Raw genomic sequence first — 20,743 nt, 5'->3', positions numbered from 1 at the left:
TGCAGGAATTATATGAAACCTCTGAGTTTATGATTAGAATTTTATGTCTGTCCAATATTGTGTTTCTGAACAAACCTCATCAAGGAATCAAAATTAGACAAGTAAGGTTTTTAGCCTGTGAGTCCCAAATGTGTGTGAAGAGCGTCACATTGATATATCAGTACCAACCATAGTGCATAAGTGGGCCTTTGGTTATGTATTCACGATGTCGTCTTTTATCCATGAGCTATTACATTTCCATTAGCACTTGGGTGATTGTTTTATTGGAGCTTATAAACTTCTCTTGTTTTACTGCTGTTACTCAGAAACAATTTGTGAATGTGTTGCTTAAATGAATATGTTTTCAGTATTCATGAGTTAGTAATCTCGCTCTATTTTAAGAGTTGTGCACATGACCACGGTATAAATGCACGAGCCATAATCTCCAGTGCATTTGTTAGGTCAGCTACCATTCCAATGTAATCAGAAAATACTGGAAGCATGAAGGACATCAGGCATGTTTTACAAGCTTGTTCCTCACTGGTCTGTACATTTGTAGGGATGGTTCTGGGGACAGAGCGAGGAGTTAGGGATCAGGTTAAGGTTTAGATACAGGGGTGTAAAGAATTAATGGTCGGTCCAGAGTCTAGGCCTCTGATCCACACTCTGCGTTTGAAGGCCAGTGCTATGCAAGGATGTAGCGAAGGGTATCTGTGGTTGTAACTTTGGGTGGCAGACCAGCGAGGACAAGAGCTGGTGGATATCCATCCCACTCCCCCACCAGGTCAGCAAGTCGTTGGTGGGTTCTGAGATTGGAGTTCCATGAGGGGAGAAGGCATAAGGCTCAGTGACCCCCCTGGTATGTGAATCCAGAGTTTGAGGCCTAGTGTTCGGGGTCCCATCATCGGCAAGTCCGGAGTTTGAGATCCTCTTCCAGGATCCTCATTCATTGTCATTGGCGGGTCGTGAGCTCAATGGTGAAGACTGAAGTTCAAAGGTTGCTTGGAAATCAAGGACCATTGATCCAATCTCTGGATCTGCAATCTGTGTGTCCACAGGGAAAAGTGAAGGCCCAATGTCTGCAAGTTTGTAAGTCTCCTGGAGGCTGGAGACCCGGGGATAGTCTGTCCCGGGGATGGACGACTGTCTGAGGGAGGTAAGGGGCTTGTTTTGCTACTGTTGTTTTGTTGCTCTTCTGCTGTTGGTGCTTGTGTTTTCTGCAAACATGTTGGCTGCAGAATGTGTGCCAACACTTAAGGGCTGCCCCCAGAACATCCTTAGGTTTTGTTGGTCGTTAACACAAATGATGCATTTCCCCCAGTGTTTCAATATCCATGTAGTAAATAAATGAAGCTGAACCTGAATCTTTAGAGTTTGGCCAAACCAGTATGCAAAATAACCTGACTGATTATTGCTGTTAGCTTCTTCCCTCAGGCCATTAGCCTTCTGAATTCCCTGCCGCATCATATTCGAAGTATCACTGGGTAATTTGTACTGTACCCTACAATATGTAATTTATGCACTTTACTTTGTTTATCTATGTGTAAATTTAATTCTTACTTTCCTAAGTTATTGTGGGTTATATGTGTGTAATGTGAAATGCTACGCTTTACACACTGGTCCGGAGAAATGTTGTCTCGTTTGACAGCTTGTATACGGTTAAATGACAATAAACTTCAGCTCATCTCTGTACACCTGCTTGCTAATGCAAATATCAAGTGGCAGCAACTCAATGGACAAATGCATGCAGACGTGGTCAAGAAGCTAAGTTGTTGTTCAGATCAAACACCAGGATGTGGAAGAACTGTGACCTGAGTGACTTTGACCATGGAATGATTGTTAGTGCCAGATGGGATGGTTTGAGCATCTCAGAAACTGTTAATCTCCTGGGAATTTCACACACACAATGGTTTAGAGTTTGTACAAAAAAAATGAAAAAAACAAAAAAAAAATCCACTGAGTGGCAGCACTGTGGGCAAAGATGCCTTGTTAATGAGAGAGGAGAATGGCCAGACTGGTTCAAGCTGACAGTAATGCAACTAACCACGCAATACAACAGTGGTGTGTAGAAAAGTATTTCTGAACACACAATACAGTACGTTGAAACTTGAAGTGGATGGGGTTATAGCACGACCATGAACTTGGACTCTGTAGCCACTTCATTAGGTACCTCCTGAATGAAGTGGACACTGACTGTACTAATTACTAAAGGATAGAGTATACGTTAACAGGTGCACAAAAAGCTAAACAAACACTTTTTTTTCTCTCTGTAGGGATAGAATTTAAAAACGTGGTAAGGGTGTACAGAGTGGGATCCTTTCCTCTTGAGAACCAAACCAAAAGCTGAGGGATACTTAACCGAGGCCTTTAAAATTATGCTAGGTTTTGATGGAGCAAATGTTTCTTCTTGGGAGAAAGAGCATAACTAAAGGCCATCGACAGGATGATGATTAATGAACCTTGGAGTATTGCGAGCAGTATTGGGCCCCTTATTTAAGAAAGGATGTGCTGACATTGGAGAGGGTTCAGAGGACGTTCTCGAGAATGATTCCCGGAATGAAAGGCTTGTCGTATGAGGAGTGATAGATGGCTTTTACTCGCTGGAATTTAGAAGAATGAAGGGGGATCTCACTGAAACCTATCAAATGTTGAAAGGCCTAGGTAGAGTGGATTTGGAGAGTAAGTTTCCTATGGTGGGGAATCTAGGACCAAAGAGCACAGCCTCAGAATTGAGGGACGTCCATTTAGAAAGAAGATGAAGGGAAATTTCTTTAGCCAGAAGGTGGTGAATCTGTGGAATTCATTGCCACAGGCAGCTGTGGAGGGCAGATCCTTGGGTGTATTTAAGGTGGAAGTTGATAGGTTCTTGATTAGTCAGGGCATGAAAGGTCACAGGGAGAAGGCAGGAGAATGGGGTTGAGTGGGAAATTGAAGCAGGCTCGATGGCCAAATGGCCTAATTCTGCTCCTATGTCTTATGGTCTTATGGGATCCAATAATGAATTCAGAAATCGTCATCCAAAAAGTGGTGAGAATATGGGATTTGCTACCAGTGGAAATGGTGAAAGTAAGTAATATAGATGCACTTAAGAGGAGGCTGAATAGCTCAATGATGGAAAAGAAAGAAAGATGTTTTGGAAGTAAACAGTTGCCCAAGATTGGTGCATACACACTAGTTTGAACGGGTTGCGTCAAAAGGCTGGCTTGTCTTCCATCCATGATCCTCTCTTTAAAGAAGGGGTCCCAAGGCAAAGGTATTGTCAAGGTCTTTTTCCAAGGTATAAATGCCGATGTATATGTCAGTCATAGATTTAAGATGAGGCGGGGAAGTTAATGAGGCAACTTTTTTTTACACACAGAGTGGTGAATGCCTGGAACATGCTGCCAGGAAAGATGGTGGATGCAGTTGTGATGGCAACCTTTAAGGAGCATTTTTTGAGCACATGAACAGGCAGGGGCATAGATCATGTACAGGCAGATGGGATTAGTTTGGATTGGCATCATGGTCAACACAGACATTGTGGGCCGAAGTCCCTGTGACATACCATTCTATGTTTTCACTCTGTTTTGCAGCTTTCAATCTACCATTTAAGAATAATCATCCATAAAAGAGGCAGCCATTTGGAAGTGAGAAGCACTAATCCTCTTAATTAGCTATGACCTGCGTTTAAGAGACTATTAGACAATTGAAATAGCCATGAGAAGGTGAAGTGAATCGATTGCTAATCGCTTACCCTCCTCGATAGGACGTTTCAAATTGCCAGTTATAACAGACACAAGATCTGCTCAGTGAAAATATCTGCTTGATATAGAAAATTTTCTACATTACTTGAGCACCAAGCAAACCGAAACAAGAAGTGCTTTCCATTTAAGTTACCTCCGTGCTTTGACTTGGATCAATCTACTGAATATTTATCATACCTGATGTCCGATTCCTTCTCCTGAATCTGAGGCCAAAATAAGTAGCATGTTTTTATTCACTAAAACTGTTAATGGTTTCAATTCCCAAGCATCTTTCTTTTACATATGTAAATATGTTTGGGTGGCGGGGTAGAGAAACAGCTCTACCAAAGGAGGTGTTAGGTGCTACTTCCCTCCGCTTAGCCTCCCGATCAGAGTCACGTGAAGCCACGGAGCAGGTGGTGGATGTTTGTATGAGCAACTGGTGCATATAACAAATCCTGGTTATTCAGCCACTTAACACCACGCAGACAATCTCTGAAGAGTATTGATAATGTCCGGGGTCACACATCTTGTAAGGGCACTGCCCAGAAGAAGGCAATGGCAAACCACTTCGGTGGAAAAATTTGCCAAAGACAATCATGGTCATGGAAAGGCCATGATTGCCTATGTCATATGACACGGCACATAACGCAATAATGAATGAATTATCATGAGGAACACGAAGAAGATTTAAAAATAAAACAAAACTGGACGGCAAATACCTCTGCTTAAGATGATATGACAGGAACAAATTGTCTCCAGGTTATGAATGGCCTATTATGCATTTGGGACACCGACAGGATGGGTGTACCAATGATTGCGGGGCTGCTGTCATCTTCTGCCATGTGAGAGCTCAGTTAGCAGCTATATCTGAGTAGTTCAGTGAAACACCCCAGTTCAACTGCATGTAACCCTTGGTTGGCTTGTGCTTTATTTAACCATATTGCTGATTGGCTGCATTTCCAACTTGCTAAACTGTTTAGGTTTTGAGCAGTTCTCAAACTGGATCTCACATATTGGAAACTCCTTCATTCAATAAGATTTGCTACCAGTACTCCCTCTGCCCAAGATCAACAAGAGAGTGGAATCTTCTGCTGCGCAGTATTTCTGACATTAATATTTTTAAAGATAGACGCAATCAAATCGAGTTAGGGGATCTAGTCAAAAAAGCTTACTTTGCAATTTAACTCCCACACCGTTCTCACCGGCTGCGCGTTATAACAGCCGTCCGGCAGTGCTTGCGCAGTACCAAGCAGAAGAAGAAAAATGGAGAAATCCTGGTGTAACCTGGGAAAGACCGGCAGTGGTATCATATTAGTAAATTAATCATTTCCTGTGGCCTTATCATGACGGCAACTGCAGGAACTATTTTAACTGGTTAATTTTGATCTCATTTCAATTGGTGGCTGGGCGGTTGCTAAGGAAATGTTTGCTCTGTGTGGCATTCGCTGCAATACATGCTGGAATAACTGTAGCTGTAAATACCGAGCACCCTTTCATAGACCACTTAGGGAGAAAATGTTGTCAGCACTTACTGTGATTTATTAACATTGTACTCCATTACATTTACAGGCAAAATGGAAACCCTAAATATTTAACAAATTTAGCCTTTACAAATATCATTGGCTGATGCTATGAATCCAGCTTACTGTATCAACAGAGAACGTCCACCTAATCTAGTTTTAAAAACTTCAAAATATTGATTGACCACATAGAGACAACATTAGTGGCCAGGAGAATGATTGTATGGGTAAACCTATCAAAGGCCGAAGAGGGATTAAGATTAATAAAATACCTACATTTGTCACCTTTTCTATGGCCAAGTGGTAGGTAACCAACTTCATGGGCTTACCCTTGTAAAGTGGGATAATATTGATGGTTCCTGTCACCCATGGGCTAGTTTCCAAACAGGAACCATTGCCTCCAGGAGAGAAAAGGGTCCTTTTGAAAAAAATATAGAAAATTTTTCAATCAATAAAAATCTACAAAATTCGCAGCAGCTAGCTTAATGTGATATATTAGTACATGTAAAATATGCAGTGTCCGGATGCAAAAAGGGCCCATGAATAAATGACATGAATTACAACAAAGCTCATCAAAGTAATTAAGTTCTAATTGTTAGGTTCCATTATAGATTAAATCTGAAATGTATGAATGTGCCTTCCCTGTGTTTCATTGGAAACTTGATTGGAACAGCTCCAAAATAATTATTTGTGTTTATAATAGTCCTCCCTCACCTTTCAGAAAATGCAAAATTGCCGTTATAATCTCTGTGTGCTCTATATTTTAATTTAAATGTCATATGACATAAGATAAGTTGCTATTGTTTTGCTAAGAATGCAAGTGCAATTTTAATAGACAACTGAATTATTACTTGTCTTGAAAATTTTGAGCAATATGAAATTGTATCTCATTAGTATGCTGCCTTTCAAGTTAAAGCTATGCCTCTAAGGTTAATTAGTGGTACATTGCTATGCAAAGGTTGTGTGGGATTTTATTCATAATCTAGTCAATCCTATTTAATAGTATATCTGACAATTTCATATCTTATTTGCATATATTTTCTAGACACCAGAGCAACATGTATTCATTATCATGTGTAATATTCATCCAATGCATCAGTTACAAAGTACTTGAAACACTTAGAAATTATCTTTCTGTATTTAATGAGAGCAAAGTTCAGCCTGATGATTTCTTAAAATAAGCATCAGTTTCCCTAAAGTGTAGAATTAGGATTTAATTGTTGTTTCTCAGTGCAGATACTTGGTTTTAAAAGCTTTTCTGCATCCTTGTTATATTGATAGGTAAGATAGCAAGTTAATAGGAACAACTCTCCCAGTAGGTTCGATAGTTTTGGATTTCCATTTTATTGTGTTGTAAAACCTTCAAACAAATTATTTTCTTTCCCTCTTAAAGAGGCTGAATTTCTGCAGTATATGAATGTAGAGACCACCTTTTAACTTCCGCAGATGGTCATTAGGTTATGCTTGACCCACAGCCTTGTGTAATGGGCATCCCAATTGACCCTGACCTTGTCTTCATCCTCGTCCCCTACCTCAACCATCATTAACGTTCTCTGTGCTCGTCTGCATAACAAATATTTCTAATGTGGATTGCTGGAGTCGGATCAGGAACAGTTGTTCTTCTTGCTCATTAAGATTAATTGACTTAGTGTGGCAAGGGTATTGTGGTTTACAGAGTCAAAGTAGGTGGATAAATAATTTTAAATACTAGGCGAGCCACAATCTAAGTGAAAGACGGCATTGATTTAAGTAACAAAATGAGCTACTGGTAATCCTTTGTTTCCAACCTGAGGTCAATAATAGTTTGTTTTGATGTAGGGTCATTGACATGAAATGTTAACTCATTTTTACTTCGCACAGAAGCTGTCTGACTTGCTGCAAGCATTGCAGCATTTATTTTCTTTGTTTATCATGGCTGATAATAGTGTTCTGAACTGATCAGTTATCCAGGTACAAGGATTGAACCTTCCTGATCATATACATACAGGCATTTGGGGCACTCTTAAATAGGCACATGGATGAAAGAAAAATAGAGAGTCATAGGGGAGAGAAGGATTAGATTTATCTTAGAGTAGGTCAAAAGTTCTGCACAACATTATGGGCCAAAGGGCTGTACTGTGCTGAACTGTTCTATGTTCTGTGATGTATATTGTTCACCTTACCTGCTCGATGTATTAGGGAACCACATAGATTACTTTTAATAATCTAATTAGCCCACTGATTTAGTTCTTCAGTGGTATTACTTCTGTTAATAATGTGAAGTCCTAAAAAGTCCATGCAGCAGAACTATATTTCTGTCAAGAAGATTTTGGCAACAGTAATAAGTGAAAGAAAAATGTTGCAATAGAGGCGAGAGGTGGTGTGAATTTCATACTGTAAATTGTCATGTGGGCACCACAGTTGTGTGACGCTATTACAGCTTGGGGTGTCAGAGTTCAGAATTCAATTCTGGCACTGTCTGTAAGAAGTCTCTGTGTGTCCTCGCCGTGGAATGCAAGAGCTTTTTCTGGGTGCTCCAGTTTCCTCCCACAGTCCAAAGACTGTACTAGGTAGGTTAATTGATCATTGAGGAGGAGGAGAGGATGGCGACGCGACACAGCGCGCACGGCCTCTCCGGTGATGAATATCTGTTATCTGTCAAGTAGGAGGCCGTGCACAATTCTGATTTGATGGAGGCAGATGTGAGAGCACGGAGGAACATCTGGTGAAACTTCTGAAATGCCTGTTTTGCTGCTGCTGTAACTGTGTGATCCAAAATCTCCAGAGGGGAAGGCCCTGAATCCTCGGCTATGCCTGTTGCTTGGCGGCCGGGGCGGGGTCGAAGCGCTCGGCAGAGATGGTGCTCGGTGCTTGGTGTCGGAGGGCTAGTCAGAGGCTCGAAGTTTTCGGACGGACCCAAAGTCAGACTGTGGTCGGGTGCTTCCAGAGTGCTGCATCTGCAAGTTTGCGGTGCCGGAAGCTCATGGCAGGGAGAGTTTCTCCCTTGTACCGTCTGCGTGAGATGTTGGGGCTATCGGGACTTTGAGACTTTTTTTTTACCATGCCCATGGTCTGCTCTTTCTCAAATTACGGTATTGCTTTGCACTGTTGTAACTATATGTTATAATTATGTGGTTTTTGTCAGTTTTAGTCTTGGTCTGTCATGTGTTTCTGTGATATCATACTGGAGGAACATTGTATCATTTTTTAATGCATGCATTTCTAAATGACAATAAACGAGGACTGAGAGTCCCCATAATCTAAATTGCCCCAAGATTAGGTTAAGGTTAATTAGCGTTGTCAGGGGTTGCTGAGGCAGCAGGGCTCAAAAGGCCAGAAGGGCCTACTCCATGCTGTTACTGCTAAATTAATAAATACATAAATCTTCCATCAAAAAACTAGTTTTTATTTGCTGTGCATTTTCTTCTTGTAACTAGTTGCTAGAATCTAGCAAGTGTCTAGTGATAGTTGTCTAGCAAACAGTGTACATAAAGGAAGCAGACATTCTAGAAAAACACTACCATGTACCAAATAATGTTTATGTAGCTCCTTCATGGGTAAGGATAAACCACACACAGAGATTCTGGACTAGATGAGCAAAACAATATAAAAAAGGATAGGGAGTCATTGGGAAGGAAATTTTTGAGGTCTAGGTTGTTGATAGCTAAGGACTTCAAAGATGGGGCAATTCTTTGACAGAAGGAATGACTGTTATAGTTTCAAGATTCAAGATTGTTTATCATCATTATTCAGTACACAAGTGTCAAGAAGAACAAAATGATTGTTACTGTGGATCTGATGCAGCAGAAAAATATAGAGTAGAGACCAAGAGAGAATTAATTGTACACGTGGTGATGCCTTGTTACATGCAGTTGAACTGCTTGGTGGAGATGTAATCAAAGGAAACAAATGAAAACAAAGGAAGAGAAAGAAAATAAGTGCTGAGTTAAAAAGATGTACAGGAGAAATCAAGCAGTGTAGCTACTCAAAATCAGAAACATACAGAAAATGCCGCACATAGTCAACAGGTTAGGAAATAACTGTGCGGAGATAAAGAGTGTTAATACTGTTGATTGATAACCTGAAAAAGAACTGGCCAAATATGATACTAACTGAGAAGGCAAGTTATCTGAATTTGCTGACTTTATTATTGTCACGTGGGCTGTTGTTTGCCAAGCCATAAGATGCATTGCTTGTGTTGGAGCCAATGTTGGGTTTCACTGGAACAGTATAACCAGCTAAAGACTGAGAAGTTTGGAGGAGGAGTAGGTTACAGAATTAATGAGATAGGTAGCTGTGATCTCTGGGTTCTCCTGCAGTCAGAATGAAGGTGTTCTTCAAAATGGTCACCCAATCTATAATTGCTTTCTCCAAAGTAGAGGATACTCATTCTGAGCAATGGACACAGTACACTACTTTGACAGGCGTGCAAGTGAATTGGTTTGCCTTAGTGAATTAGTGGTCAGAAGGGAAGAGGTTAAAGGGCAGGTATTGCCTAGTGGCGTGAGAAGAGTGGGTTTTAGAGGTGATGGAGGAGTCAATCATACAGGTAGAAATAACATTGACTATATTGATTTTTGAAAGGAATCAAGTTTTATCAATTAGTTTACAACAGACACATGCACAAAACAAGAAAAACTCCAAGTGCATAACCTTTTGGATCTTGAGTCCAAAATAATTTGTACCTTGCAAGCATGATACATCATAAGCTGGATCCAAGAATAAATCCTTTTGAAAAGTGCTGTCTAATTTACATTTAAATGAATTAGCATAGTTGGTTTCTATGCCCTGGTCTTAGAGTGTTTTATAAATATAACACTTGCTCATTGAAATAATTTTTAATTTCTTAGTTTCAAGTACAGCTACCTTTTTTTAGCTCTGACAAAATAAACCGGTTTCATTATTTTATCTTCTCACTTTAATTTCCCAAAAGCAATCAAACTTTCCAGATTTTTCATTCTCTGTGTGCATTTGCTTGCATCTTACATATTCCTGGATTTTTCATCCCTATGTGAATCCTGTTTAATTTCTCTTCATTGAATTTCTTCTGCCACCTACCTGCATTATTCCCAAGTACAATTTATTTCTCCTACAACTTTTCCCATTTGACTCTGACTCACATTCTCACTTAGTTTTGTGTTATCAGTAAAGTTGGAAATATTATGTAAAAGAAAAACAAAAATATATTGGAATGCTCTGCAAGCCGGGCACTATCTGGGGACAGAGAAACAGCTGACATTCAGGTCAGTGGCCTTTGTTCAGGTCACCAGAGATATAATCTGAAATATTAGTCCTGTTTTTGTGAGGATTTTTGTGCCCAGTTCTGGAACTCTTTCCTAGAAAAAAAAGCTAAGCCTGAGACTGCAACTTTCAAAACTGCTATTGATAGATTTTCCATGGACAATGTTATTCAAGGTTACATACTGTACAAGGCAAGGCATGATCTCATGTAATAAAACAGAGCATCCTGAAAATACTCATTGGGCCAATATGAAATAGGTCAATGACTTTGCTTCACAACTGATTGGCTAAAACAAGTTGTGAGATAAAACAGAAAAGCACAGCAGCCAATGTCTGTGCCAAGCATGGTGACAAGTCAAAGTGATCCCTTCTACCTGCACATGATCCATTACTCTCCATTGCCTGTATAAAAACTAATGGTTTAAGATTACGCTGCTGAAGCTCAGCAACTATTTGCAGGTGGCCAGTGAAACAAAGAAAACAACTAAATGCTTTATTAATCATACTTTTTCTGTTAAATAATTACTGCAAACAATAGCCTGTAACCTCCCTTTGGACTTGGAGGTGATTCGATGTGGCAGGACAGTGGCGAGGTGAGGCAATGGGAAAGACCCAAGGATTGATTGATTTAAGCATGGGGCCAAATTGGAAAGATTGGGCACAGGCCAGATTGAGGTGGTGGAGTCCAGGCCTCAGAGTTTATCGAAGTGACAGAGCACAATGTTTGGACAGTGAGTTAATGCTAGGTCAGATTGAAAAGGTCAGGATGTCAGGGGCCGAGGCGAGGAATAGCTGGTTTAGCTGGCTGCTCTATGACGTTTACTCAGCTCAGCGCAGAACTGAAGGTCTGTGGCTTTGTGTCTGTGGACGTTAGAACATAGAGCATAGAACATAGAATGGTACAGCACAGTACAGGCCCTTCGGCCCACAATGTTGTGCCGACCATCAAACCCTGCCTTCCATATAACCTCCCACCTTAAATTCCTCCATACCCCTGTCTATTAGTCTCTTAAATTTTACTAGTGTATCTGCCTCCACCACTGACTCAGGCAGTGCATTCCATGCACCCACCACTCTCTGAGTAAAAAACTTTCCTCTAATATCCCCCTTAAACTTCCCACCCCTTACCTTAAATTATGTCCTCCTGTACTGAGCAGTGGTGCCCTGGGGAAGAGGCGCTAGCTATCCACTCTATCTATTCCTCTCAATATCTTGTATACTTCTATCATGTCTCATCCTCCTTCTCTCCAAAGCGTAAAGCCCTATCTCCCTTAATTTCTGATCATAATCCATACCCTCTAAACCAGGCAGCATCCTGGTAGATCTCCTCTGCACCCTTTCCAATGCTTCCACATCCTTCTTATAGTGAGGCAACTAGAACTGGACACAGTACTCCAAGTGTGGCCTAACCAGAGTTTTATAGAACTGCATCATTACTTCGCGACTCTTAAACAATATCCTTCGACTTATGAAAGCTAACCCCCATAAGCTTTCTTAGCTACTCTATCTACCTGTGAGGCAACTTTCAGGGATCTGTGGACATGTACCCCCAGATCTCTCTGCTCCTCCACACTACCAGGTATCCTGCCACTTACTTTGTAGTTTGTCCTTCCAAAGTGTACCACCTCACACTTCTCCGGGTTGAACTCCATCTGCCACTTCTCAGCCCATTTCTGCATCCTATCAATGTCTCTCTGCAATCTTCGACAATCCTCTACACTATCTACAACACCACCAACCTTTGTGTCATCTGCAAACTTGCCAACCCACCCTTCTACCCCCACATCCAGGTCGTTAATAAAAATCACAAAAAGTGGAGGTCCCAGAATAGATCCTTGTGGGACACCACTAGTCACAATCCTCCAATCTGAATGTACTCCCTCCACCACCACCCTCTGCCTTCTTTTGTGAACTTCAGTTCTGAAAGCTACTTGCTTGCTTTTTGCCTACTTCATGGTTTCAGCGCATTAGGTGTTTGATGGTCTTTTTTAAATGGGTTCTCTTGGGTTTCTTTGCTTTGTGGCAGCCTACAAGGAGACGAATCTCAAGGTTGTATAATGTATACGTACTTTGATAACAAATGTACTTTGAACTTCGTGCCTATCAAAAAACCTCTTCAATGCCACTTTTGTATCTGTTCCACTGCCATCCCCATCAGGGTGCTCGAGACATCCACAACTCTGTTTTACCAAAAATAAATGCCCCACGTCCCCTTTAAACCTTGCCAGTCTCACCTTCTAGTATTTGATACAGAGCAAAGGGGAGGAGAAGTAAGAACAGAAAGTTATCACATTTTTTAGTTTTCTACTATCTGTGACTTTAGCCATTGTGCTTGTGATTCTAAGATCCAAATCATTTAAGATTTCCGTTTGATTAATATCAAGTAGCACCTATGATTTCTGAAAAATACAAAGAGTAAGTCTTAGGTAGCGTGTGTATTTATATATTTATTTATTTTGCTGAATGTACATTAACCTATGGCTATGCTTCACGTTCCTCAATAATTAAAATGAAATTCAGAAAGTATATCAGGACAATTAGTGATATAAACTGAACTGATTCCACAACCCATGGACTCACTTTCAAGCACTCCACAACTCATGTCATTTTACTTCTTTATTTGTCTGTTTATTTAGTTATCTACTTGTCTATCCAACTGTACTATCTCTTCTTTCAGTTAGTCCTGACGAAGGGTCTTGGCCCGAAATGTCGACTGTACCTCTTCCTATAGATGCTGCCTGGCCCGCTGCGTTCACCAGCACTTTTTGTGTGTGTTGCTTGAATTTCCAGCATCTGCAGATTTCCTCGTATCTGACTGTATCTGCAGTTTGTCTTTGCACATTAGCTGTTCGTCTTTGTGTTTAGTTGTTAGACCATAAGATATTGGAGCAGAATTAGGCCATTTGGCCCATCAAGTCTGCTCCACCATTCCATCATGGCTGATCCTGGATCCCACTCAATCCCATACACCTGCCTTTGATGCCCTGACCAATCAGGAAACTATCAGCTTCTGCTTTAAATATACCCACAGACTTGGCCTCCACTGCAGTCTGTGGCAGAGCATTCCACAGATTCACCACTCACTGGCTAAAAAAATTCCTCCTTACCTTTGTTCTAAAAGATCACACCTCAGTTTTGAGGCTGTGCCCTCCAGTTCTGGATGCCCCCACCATAGGAAACATCCTCTCCATATCCACCTTATCTAGTCCTTTCAACATTCAGTAGGTTTCAATGAGATCCTTCTAAATTCCAGCAGTACAGGCCCAAAGCTGGCAAATGCTCCTCATATGTTACCGCTTCATTCCCAGAATCATCCTCGTGAACCTCCTCTGGACTCTCTCCAATGACAACACATACTTTCAGAGATATGGGGCCTACAACTGTTGACAATACTCCCAAGTGTGGCTTGACTAGTGCCTTATAAAGCCTCAGCATTATCTCCTTGCTTTTATGTTCCATTCCCCTTGAAATAAATGCCAACATTGCATTTGCCTTCTTTACCACAGACTCAGCCTATGTTATTAACCTTCTGAGAGTCTCACACGAGGACTCCTAAGTCCCTCTGCACCTCTGATGTTTGAACCTTCTCCCCATTTAGATAATAGTCCACACTATGGTTCCTTTTACCAAACTGTATTATCATACATTTCCCAACACTGTACTCCATCTGCCGCTTTTTTTTGCCCATTCTTCCAACTTGTCTAAGCTGCAATCACATTACTTCCTCAACACTACCTACCCCTTCACCTAGCTTCATATCATCCACAAACTTTGCCACAAAGCCATCAATTCCATTATCCAAATCATTGACAAACAATGTGAAAAGCAGCGGTCCCAATACTGACTCCTGAGGAAAACCATTAGTCATTGGCAGCCAACCAGAAAAGGCCCCCTTTATTCCCACTCACTGCCTCCTGCCTGTCAGCCATTCCTCTATCCATGTCAGTATATTTCCTGTAACGCCGTAGGATTTTATCTTGTTAAGCAGCCTCATCTGTGGCATCTTATCAAATGTCTTCTGAAAATCCAAGTAAATGACATCCACTGCCTTTCCTTTGTCCACCCTGCTTGTTACTTCCTTGAAGAACTCCAACAGATTTGTCAGGCAAGATTTCCCTTTACAGAAACCATGATGTCTTTGACTTATTATATTATTAGTCTCCAAGTACCTCATTTTTAATAATAGAGTCCAACACTTTCCCAACCATTGAGGTTAGGCTAACTGCCCTGCAATTTCCTTTCTTTTGCCTTCCTCCTTTCTTAAAGAGTGGAGTGACTCTTCCAGTCCTCTGGGACTATTCCAGAATCAAGTGATTCTTGAAAGATTATGACCAATGCATCCGTTATTTCTTCAGCAATCTCTCTCAGGACTCTGGGATGTAGTCCATCTGGTCCAGATGATCTATCCACCTTAAGACCTTTCAGTTTGCCCAGCACTTTTTCCTTTGTGGTAGCAATGGCACTGACTCCTGTTCCCTGACACTCATGGATCTCTGGCACACTGCTAGCGTCTTCCACAGTGAAAACTGATGCAAAGTACCCATTAAGTTCATCTGCCATTTCTTTGTCCCTCATTAATACCTCACCAGCATCATTTTCCAATGGTCTAATATTAACTCTCACCTCCCTTTTATTCTTTATGTAACTGAAAAACTTTTCGAATTCTGCTTTACATTATTGGCTAGTTTGTCCTCATGTTTCATCTTTTCCCTTCATGTAGCTTTTTTAGTTGTCTTTTGTTGGATTTTGAAAGCTTCCCAATCATTCAACTTCTCACTCACCTTTTGCTACCTTATATGCCCTTTCCTTAGCTTTTTTGGAGTCCTTGACTTCCCTTGACAGCCATAGTTTCCTACCCCTGCCATTTGAGAACTTTTTCCTCTGTGGGACATATATATCCTGCGCCTTGTGAACTATTCCCAGAGACATCAGCCACTTCTGCTCTGCCATCATCTCCAATGCACCTGGGCAAGCTCCTCTCTCATGCCTTTGTAGTTCCCTTTATTCCATTGCGATACTGATGTATGGGACTTACGCTTCTCCCTCTCCCTCTGTTCTCCCTCGTTCTACTGGGTTCTATTGTGAATGCCTGTAAGAAAATGAATCTCAGAGTAGTATATTGTGACATACATAAACTTACTGTGAACTTTGATTAATATATGCAGTATATTGCACTCATTGTGGAAATACAAAGTGGAATTAGTACAGTGTCTGTCTCCTCTTTAAACTGAATTATAAAATAAGCAATTGATGGAAGATTTAATGCACTGTGCTGACCAGGCTGGAAATTATATCAAACAAATGCAGCACCAATATCAAGGAGACATTACAGTATGTACCTCCTTTAATGATACAAGGATATTTCAAATAAACTTTGCAGTCAATGATAATCTATGAATTTTGTTGTACCGTGGAAAATGTAACATTCAGTTTGTATACAGCAAGATCCAATGAGATAATATCCAAAAGATTTCATTATTTGTGATGTTGGTTGTGAAATAAATATTGCAGGACCCTGCAAGAATTTCTCTTCCTGGAATAATGCCACAGGACCTTTTGGATCCACATGAGAAAGCCACTTAAATTTAATTTCTCATCTGAAACTTTGCTCCTGCCACGGTATTGCACTGAACTATCAACCTCGATTTTATAGTCATCTTTGAATCAAATGCGTGCCTTAACATTTTGACTCAGGTGTAAAGTCAAGTGAGAAATGCAATGTGACTTTTTGTTTCAGAAAGTGCTTGAGAATTCTACATTGGTGAAATTGCATTGATGAATTTGTGCTGTGCGTTCTCTTTTAGGAGTTGAAGATCAACATGCCTTAGCATTGGAGCTCAGAAAGCGAGGGCAGCAGGCCTTACCAAGTCATTTGTCTCACACCAACTCTTCACGCCAGCATTCCACGTCCTACTCAAAACATGACTACCAGTATCATATTGCAGATGATGATGATGTCGGCTCAGCAACAATGGCCACCAGTGAAGTGGACAGTTCCAACATAGCAGGTAGGACACAAGATAAGAGATGAGAGAGAAAAGCATTGGGCTGTATCCAAAATGGAAGAGCAGTGCTCAAGACAAACTCAACCACAGTTGTTCACTATCCATCTTCTCTGCCAGCTTAGTTCTGACCTTGCTCTTTCTGGTAAGCTCAGAGCACTCATTATCAAACAAGACCATCAGTTCTAGAAACAGTACTAATTTAAGCTCAAAAGATTATTATTTCTGAACTCTGAGTAAAGAGACTCTTCCCTTTAAATATCTAAATGTGGTGTGGTAAGTGCTGGTGTGGAAAGAAATACACTAGGCTTGGAGAAATCTGTAGTATAGATTCTGAAGTGCCTTTGAAATGTAAAAGTTAGCATAGATGTTCAAAGAAAATGGTCTTTTGTGCTATGTTCTACAATTTTTATTTGATTTATGATCACATTTCTGAAAAATGATACCGAAGGTTCAAAGGTGCAATTTAATGTCAGAGAAATGTATACAATGTACAGCCTGAAATGCTTTTTCTTCACAACCATCCACAAAAACAGAGGAGTGGCCCAGAGAATGAACGACAGTTAAATGTTAGAACCCCAAAGCACCCCCCAGCTCCCCTCCCTCCCATGCATAAGCAGCAGCAAGCAACAATCCCTCCTGCCCCAACTGGCAAAAAAATGCATCAGCACCGCCACCCAGCACTCAAGTGTGAGCAAAGCAACAGCAAAGACACAGACTTGCAGTTACCCCAAAGACTTTGCGTTTCACCCGGTATTCGACACACCACAGGTTCTCTCTCTCCCTAATAAGGGAGGAAGAGGTGTCTCCATTTTCCCAGCAAACAGGGAGACATAACAAACAACTGGCTGGCTTATGATGTTAAAAGTCTGTTACGTTGCTTTTTTCAAGCTCTGTGCCTGAAGATCGCAAAGATCTCGGGTCTCCAAACACGCAGTTGTAGATAACCCGACACATGGGTCTCCTGTTGTGACATCGACCCTCGATCCGCCCATCTCCAGAGCCCCGAGATCTGAGGCTTCTGAATCCGACCCGGACTCTTAGGCCGAGCCTTTGGCCAATCTCTCCTAAGGTTCTATTTAATTGTGCTTTGGAACTGTTGTAGTTTTCCTGATTCTTGTTTCCATTCTAAAGTCATCATAATGCTGACTATAAGGAAGTTGGATGGATATGCTGACCATGTGGAACGTATTCTCTCTGGAAGTCAGTGACTAGTGGTGTTCTGCAGGAATCCTATTCTTGGTGATTTGTTTATATAATGAGGAAGTCTAAAGGTGGGTTAGTAGGTTTGCAGATGATACAAAAGTTGGAGATGTTGTGGATAGTAGAAGTTGTTGCAGGTTACAGCGGGATATAGACAGGATGCAAATCTGAGCAGATTAGTGGCAGATGGTGTTGAATCGGGAAAGATGTGAAGTGATACTCTTTGGAAGATCTGTTGGTAAGTAGGTTTGCTGTGCTCTGAGAATTGAGGTAAAAAGCTGATTAAAAGGTGATTTTTATATCATGATTGAGGATTACTTCTAAATTTACAATTTTCTTTGCAATTTTCAAATTAGCTTCCTGCTTCAGTGGGAAATTCAAACCCATGCAATCTGTGATTCTAAAATTTATCGTTGTCCCACAGGACCAGTGAATCTGTGAAATAAGAGAAGGCCAGAGGTTTTCTTTAGCTAAGGAAAACAAAACATCGGAGGGTCCTTTGGAGAAGAGTGCATGCACATGTGTGTTTGAATATACCCTTGAATGCCTATTTCATGTGGCTAATTTAACTGTGTACTGTAGAACAATGTCAAGCTTACTTCTGGATATTGCACTAGGATTAGGCAGTCCCAGCCTTTGAGCTGTAAACCCATCTCTCTACAACTGTAGAGGCTGGCTTCAAATTGTTCAGCTCTAAACTTGCACAGTAAGATTGACATGGAGTGGAAGTTTCCTATAGTGGGATAGTCTAGGACCAGTGCGCACAGCCTCAGAATACAAGGATGTTCCCTTAGAACAGAGATGGGGATGAATTTCTTTAGCGAGAGGGTGGTGAATCTGTGTAACTCATGTGGGGAAATGAGGTTGGGAGGCAAAATACATCACACACGATCAAATGGCGGAACAGTCTCCTTGGGCTGAATGGCTTAATTCTTATGGTTTTATATTTTTATAACTCAGTCCAGTTTTTATCTAATTCAGGCAACACACATCAAAGTTGCTGGTGAATGCAGCAGGCCAGGCAGCATCTCTAGGAAGAGATGCTGCCTGACTAGTCCTGATGAAGGGTCTCGGCCTGAAACGTCGACTGTACCTCTTCCTAGAGATGCTGCCTGGCCTGCTGCGTTCACCAGCAACTTTGATGTGTGTTTCTTGAATTTCCAGCTTCTGCAGAATTCCTGTTGTTTATCTAATTCAGGTTTGTTATCTCTATTTTTCTCTCTCCCCGCCATTCCTACCACCTCCCTCCTCCACCCCCCTCCCCGCAGTCCGCTGATAAGTTCAGTTTTATCCTGCTTATACTTTCCTCAGAAATGCAGTTTGTTACTTGCTAGCCAATTCAGCTGGCACCCTCACTTCCTATGTTATTACATTTCTCCTGGTTTCTGCTCTCATGCACCTTCCCCTTTGATCTGTGTAACCTTCCTATTTTCACTGCAGTTTAAAGGTACAGTGGATTCCGGTTAACTGGGCCATCAGTTAGTCAGGGCAGCTGCTTACTTGGGACACTCTACAGAACAAAAACTAATTGAGAAAATAGCCGGGATTCCCTTTGTTTATTTGGGACACTATGCTGCTTAATTGGGACAGGTTATAGTTGTTCAACAGTTTCAGTGGCGTGCACTTGTGGGCTGTAGACAGCACATTGTGCTTAGAGCCACAGTTTTTAAATAGTGTCAGTAGCGTGTGTTTCTGCTCAAAAAGCAGCGATTTTTCTCACTGATAGTTGGCGGAAAATAAGCAGTAAGACAAATTCAGAACTGTTTTGCGCACTGTGGTTTCAAACATTGAGGCTTGGAGATATCAGAGATGGCTGGGAGTGAAAATTAAACAATTTCATTACTTCAGCAAGTTTGGAACTGCAAAGAATTTGAAGATTATTACAATCATCTTGAATATTGCAACAAAAATGAAGATTTGGAGGATGCAATCATCGAAAGAATTGTATGAAGGCAGTTCATTTTCTGCACTAGGTGTCTGATCTGATTTTTGCCTTTACAGTCCATCAGAAGAACACTCGCTGAATTCCTCCATCAATAGCCATTATCAACTACTACCCAGTTTTATAGTATTGTAGTTGTATTAGTGGTAGTCTAATTTGTTTTGTATTTGTAATTTGGTACCCAGTTAAATAGTTGTTTGTCTTTTTTATACCTTTTTAACTATTTCTATGAAACTTCGGATAATTGGGGCAACCATTTAATTGGTTCAAAATGTACTGGTCCTGGTGTGTTCCAATTAACTGGAATCCACTGTGTTTTAAAATCTCTAGCTTTTCTGAATTCTGATGAAAAGATGACCTGAACTGGTAATTCTGTTCTTGTCACCACTGATGTTGCCTGAGTTTTTCCCCACCTTGGGTTAAACGGCTGTTAATGTCTACACAAATAAAATATATTCAGGTTTTAGGTTAAGAACAAGGAACCAAATGCTCTATGTTTTATACTTTATGTAACTTATCGTTTCTATTGGTCACTTACAATTTGGCCAAGTTGCATAGTAGTTGTAGTTACGTGAGTAAGGCCATTTTACAGCGCGAGCCTGTCCTATCATTCAGTCATACCTTAGGTGATCAGTGACCTAACTCCATTTTCCATAACACTTAACATAAGACAACCGGCCTCTGATTTAAAATTAACAAGTGACCCAGTTGCAGAAGAGACTTCTGAATGTCTGCGCCCTTTTTCTGGTAAACTGCACTACTATGTAATATAATTTTAAAGTCTTTGACAGACAGGTTAATGAAATGATGTTGTGTTTCACAGGCCAAAGAGAAGGAGGGAAGAGAAGGAAGCAACGACACAAGGAAGAGTTGAAGAAGAAGCGGTCAACAAAAGTGAAGCATTAGTTCTAAGGTGCAGTGGGTGATATCTGGTATCCACCAGAATAGTTATTTTTCCTATTAATTAATATAACTTTACCGTAACACAGAGCATGAGTGTTTTTTTCTGTTTTTGTTGGGGTTTTTGTTATGCTATCTAAAAATAATGTCTACACAAATAAAATATATTCAGGATTTAAGGATTGTTTCTGTGATCTGGTACCTCCAGCTGGTAACACCAGGTCATAGAATTTCCATTCTAATCTTGTAATC

At 40.8% G+C, this 20,743-nt stretch overlaps 1 protein-coding gene across 5 annotated transcripts in view; it reads left to right on the top strand.

Moving 5' to 3' along the window:
- dnajb6b (DnaJ heat shock protein family (Hsp40) member B6b) overlaps window positions 1–20,743 on the top strand; it is a 116,107-nt gene that overhangs the window by 70,507 nt on the left and 24,857 nt on the right. For all 5 annotated transcript variants that reach the window (XM_072254034.1, XM_072254035.1, XM_072254033.1 and 2 more), the window contains 2 exons: window positions 16,249–16,452; window positions 20,415–20,504. In XM_072254034.1, the coding sequence (XP_072110135.1) occupies window positions 16,249–16,452; window positions 20,415–20,497 (287 nt within the window). In that variant the 3' untranslated portion in view covers window positions 20,498–20,504. The remainder of the gene's footprint in view (window positions 1–16,248; window positions 16,453–20,414; window positions 20,505–20,743) is intronic.

Source organism: Mobula birostris, chromosome 3, assembly GCF_030028105.1.
Source record: "Mobula birostris isolate sMobBir1 chromosome 3, sMobBir1.hap1, whole genome shotgun sequence".
In the NCBI taxonomy this organism is placed as follows: Eukaryota; Metazoa; Chordata; class Chondrichthyes; order Myliobatiformes; family Myliobatidae; genus Mobula; species Mobula birostris.
The sequence above is the reverse complement of the archived record's forward strand: the minus strand, read 5'-3'. Positions and strand labels throughout refer to the sequence as shown.